Consider the following 4,433-nt stretch of genomic DNA (forward strand, 5'->3'; position numbering starts at 1 on the left):
TACCGACAAGTGTAAATAATACGAAAATGTCATCAGTGTTAGAAATATCACCTTGCCAGCTTTCCAGAGGGAATACAGCCAGGTATGAACCATCAGTATCTCAGTCTGTCAGCATCAGACAGGACTTACTCTGGCTTCAGGGTCAGGAACAGCCTGGATCTCTAACTGGCACCGTCATTCAGAAAGTGGACGCATTGGCTCAAATTGACTCAAAGGCTAGCTCTGAAAAGTCCATACCACAGACCTGTGCTAAGGATCACCTCCCTGAAGCTCAGTCGCGCGCCAGGGTGGATGATTGGAATTCAGTTTGATGTGTGTGACGACACATGAATGTCAACACTCCCACATGCAGTAGACATGCTCAGGACGCAGTCAGACTCAATCACGTCATCATGACCACCATCGAGTGGGCCCCACGTGCGAGCCACCACATTAACCTGTGTACATTGCACGCACTATCTCATGAATCCTTACAACTTACCAAGCCCTGGTTATAAATGAGGGAAAGAGGCTCAGAAAGATCAAATCACATGACAAAACTCGAAGACAAGTAACCATGGTCCTGGGCTTCCACCCCGGCTTCTCAGATATGTGACCCCTGCAGGCAACCACACAGCAGATGTGTCTGCACCGGCTTCAGAATGAGGTTGTGTCATATGCTCAAGGGCAGTCAGAAGTGGGGGAAGGGAGAGGTGATATGACAAAAGTGAGGCTCCCCATAAGATCCTGAGCTTATGCTAATGATAAGTGCAGTAGCAGCTGTACCAGACACGTGCTAAAGGCTTTATGGACATTTTCCCACTTAGTGCTTGCAGCAACCTCCTGAGACAGAGTCTTTGTGGACGCCCATTCTGTAGATGAGAAAGCCCAGGTCTGCGGGGGCTCTTGGCTTACAAAACTTATTGGTTGTAATAATTGGTGGAGCTAGGATTTGAACCCAGGCGGTTTGGTTCTAGAGCTGTTCTAGTTCCCATGGCTGCATGACAAAGCTCAGTGATGTATTATAAGTTAATAATTTTAGCTAAAAATTTTCTTATGCTTGTGAATTTTGTGGGTCGGGAAATTGAACAGGGCTAGGGTAGCTTGTTTCTGCTCCATGGAGTCTAGAGCCTCAGCTGGGGGTGACCCAAAGAGCTGAGAACTGGACCTGCTGGGTCAGAGGGTCCACTTCTGAGATGGCATCTTCACTCGTCTAAAGAAGTGGGCGCGTCTGACTCAAAGGCTGGGCTCGGCTGTGACTGCTGATCAGAGCCCCTGCATGGGGTCTCTCCATGTCACCTGGGCTTCTTAGAGACGGCAGCTGGATTCCAAGAGGGAGCTTTCCAAGGGAACCAATGGGAAGCTGCAGGCCTTAGAAGTCACGGGCATCGCTTCTCCTGTGCTTTTCCGGTCAGACCAGTCACAAGCTGGCCCAGATTCAAGGGGCTGGGACCTAACTTATCCTGCGCTCTGGGCAACTGCTGTGGATTGGGAGAACTTTGAGCCGAATGCCTGCCCTTGAGGAGCTCCCGGTACAGCGCGGGGAAAACAACAGTGGAGAAAGAATTCCAGCGCAGTACGTCTTGTGCTCCTGAGGCCTCTGGGAAGTGGGCGTGGAGCTCATTCTTGGAGCGTGTGGCAACTTCATTCACTGCCTAATTGCTCTGTCCCATTAGCCAGCAATGCTATATTCTTGGAGTTACTGATGACCAGGTTAAACTGCACATTCCCGAGAGTAAATTCTCCCGTGATAAGCAGGGTGTTTCCAGTTGTACGGGAAAAGCCAGCAGAGCAACTGGCCCCATAGCTTCCCAGCAAGCCACTTCCCAACCTTTGTCACAACTGGTCAGTGCAGAAACAGGAGGCAGAAAATACCACTGGCATATGAAACTCTGAGCCAGCGAGGCAGAGCCCGTTTTTCAAACCGTAATTCACAAAGAGGCATGTACCACAGTGTTCACTGCAGCGCTACTTACGGTAGCCAGGACATGGAAGCAACCTAAGTGTCCATCGACAGAGGAATGGATAAAGAAGATGTGGCACATATATACAATGGAATATTACTCAGCCATAAAAAGAAACGAAACTGCATTATTTGTAGTAAAGTGGATGGACCTAGAGTCTGTCATACAGAGTGAAGTAAGTCAGAAAGAGAAAAATAAATGCCACATTCTAACACATATATATGGAATCTAAAAAATATATATATGGTTCTGAAGAACCTAGGGGCAGGACAGGAATAAAGACGCAGACGTAGAGAATGGACTTGAGGACACGGGGAGGGGGAAGGATAAGCTGGGACGAAGTGAGAGAGTGGCATGGACATATATTCGCTACCAGATGTAAAATAGATAGCTAGTGGGAAGCAGCCGCATAGCACAGGGAGATCAGGTCGGTGCTTTGTGACCACCTAGAGGGGTGGGATAGGGAGGGTGGGAGGGAGACGCAAGAGGGAGGAGATATGGGGATGTATGTATATGTATAGCTGATTCACTTTGTTATAACAGCAGAAACTAACACACCATTGTAAAGCAATTATACTCCAATAAAGATGTTAAAAAAAAAAAGAACCCCTTTTTCAAGACCATGGAAATTATGTGAGGCCCTTGTGGCACAAGATGGGGTAGAGGGCAGTAAACCAGCCTTTTGCCACCAAGACTGTGACAGTTTGCCACCTCGCCTTGGTTTTCCGTTGTTCATTTATTCTTTCATCCCACGGGTGTTTAGGCATTGTCCTAAGCCCTGGGGATATGGTGGTGAGCAAAGCAGAGCTGTCCCTGTCCTTAGGAGCTAACAGTCTTGTGGTTTGTAAGATTCAGGGCACTGCATGGTGAGCTCAGGGCCTGGAGTCAGATCGCCTGGGTCTGAGTTCCTCCTCGACCACGTACTACCCGGAAGACCTCGCAGGAGTCCTTTAACTTCTCTCTTGCTCCCTCTGAGTTTGTTTCTTCATCCGTGTACTGGGGGTACACTGGGTAACAGGATCTTCTGGTTATGGTTGTTTAAATGAGACTTAGGTTTGCAGATGTAGCTGCTAGTGGCTGTGGTGCTGGCGGCAGCTTCCCCTTCTTCGAGACTCATTATAAGCTCCTCCGGGGCCGGGACTGTCTTCTGCTCTTCCTGTGTTGTCTCTTAGGGTCCACTTTGAGCTGCCCTTGGCACTGGCACGCTATGAATACCTCCTGCGTCATTAGGGCCAAACCTTAAATTTTGCTGTGACTCCGAAGGTCACTTTGAATAGTCATGGCTAGAGCATATTTAGCAAAACTTCAAATCTTTCTAGAAAAGAAAAAAAAAAAAAAGCCCATTTGAAACCTCTGCAGGGTGGCTTGGTGAGGCATTCCTGAATTTGAATTAAAGCCTTTCTCCCGTGTTTTAGCCTCTCACCTGGGTAAGTTGTTGAATCTCTCTAAGCCTTGGTTTCCCTGTTGGTAGTAAGGGGACTGGCCTGTTTGGGAGGCTGGCGGGATGGGAACTGATGCATGGAAAGCAGACTTGGGGTTGGGCGCACAGCTGGTTTTGATAAATGCAGGTTGCTGTTCTAGACCTAATACTTCCACCGGTCCAGAGTTTTGGACGTCGGAGTAGGGGAGTTTGTGCAAAGGGAGACCCCAGCTCTGAGGGGCGCCAGGATGATAACAAAACACCATTTGGAGGTCCACTTCTTAGAGCGCCATCCGTCAAAACCTTGCTCTTCCCCAAAACCTCCTTTCATCCCCCTGCACTCAGGAGGGCAGGTCGGAAGGATTGCAAATATGAAAGCAATTTTAGAACGTTAAAAAAAATTAATTGGCATTTATCGAGCACCTACTAACTTCCAGAATCTTCTTTAAGAATTTTTCATGGATTCTTTCATTTAAGTCTCATAACAACCCTGCAAGGTAGGTCCTGCTATCACCCCCATCTACAGATGAGGAAACTGAGGCACAGATGGTGAAGAGACTTGTCAGAGGTCGTTCAGGGACTACGTGGGGAGCTGGAATTCAAACCCAGATATTTTTCTCCAAAGCTACTCCTGATCCATTGTTGGTAACTCCAGCAGTGGTTCATAAGCTCTTCTGTTGAGGGGCCCAGGTCTCCTTAGGACTCTGATGGAAGTGACGGCCCCTTCCGCAGGACAGTGAACACAGGGCACGGATGTGCCTGGAGCACCTTCCCCAAAGCCGTGCTCTTTCCAAAAGTGAGACTCTGAGACACAGCCAAAAGCAGTGGGCACGTTTACACACCCCCCATCTTTTACCCCCAGGGTAGACTCTGGCATAACTTAAAAGAATATACATGCACAGAGTTGGATACAATTTCAAGGGAGTCACCCCCTCCCAAGCTTGCTCATCTGCCTCATATGCACACAGACAAGAAGTCCAGTTAAGAGTCAAAAATAACATTTTAGGGCTTCCCTGGTGGCGCAGTGGTTGCGCGTCCGCCTGCCGATGCAGGGGAACCGGGTTCGCGCC

At 48.7% G+C, this 4,433-nt stretch overlaps 1 protein-coding gene across 1 annotated transcript in view; it reads left to right on the forward strand.

Moving 5' to 3' along the window:
• The window catches only part of LOC114485979 (forkhead-associated domain-containing protein 1-like), a 72,773-nt gene extending 69,600 nt beyond the window's left edge, over positions 1-3,173 (forward strand). Inside the window, exons 10-11 of the mRNA XM_028488057.1 lie at positions 1,292-1,389; positions 3,116-3,173. Of these exons, the coding sequence (XP_028343858.1) occupies positions 1,292-1,389; positions 3,116-3,173 (156 nt within the window). The remainder of the gene's footprint in view (positions 1-1,291; positions 1,390-3,115) is intronic.
• Positions 3,174-4,433: the final 1,260 nt, after the last annotated feature.

This window comes from Physeter macrocephalus, chromosome 3 (genome assembly GCF_002837175.3).
Source record: "Physeter macrocephalus isolate SW-GA chromosome 3, ASM283717v5, whole genome shotgun sequence".
Taxonomy (NCBI): domain Eukaryota; kingdom Metazoa; phylum Chordata; class Mammalia; order Artiodactyla; family Physeteridae; genus Physeter; species Physeter macrocephalus.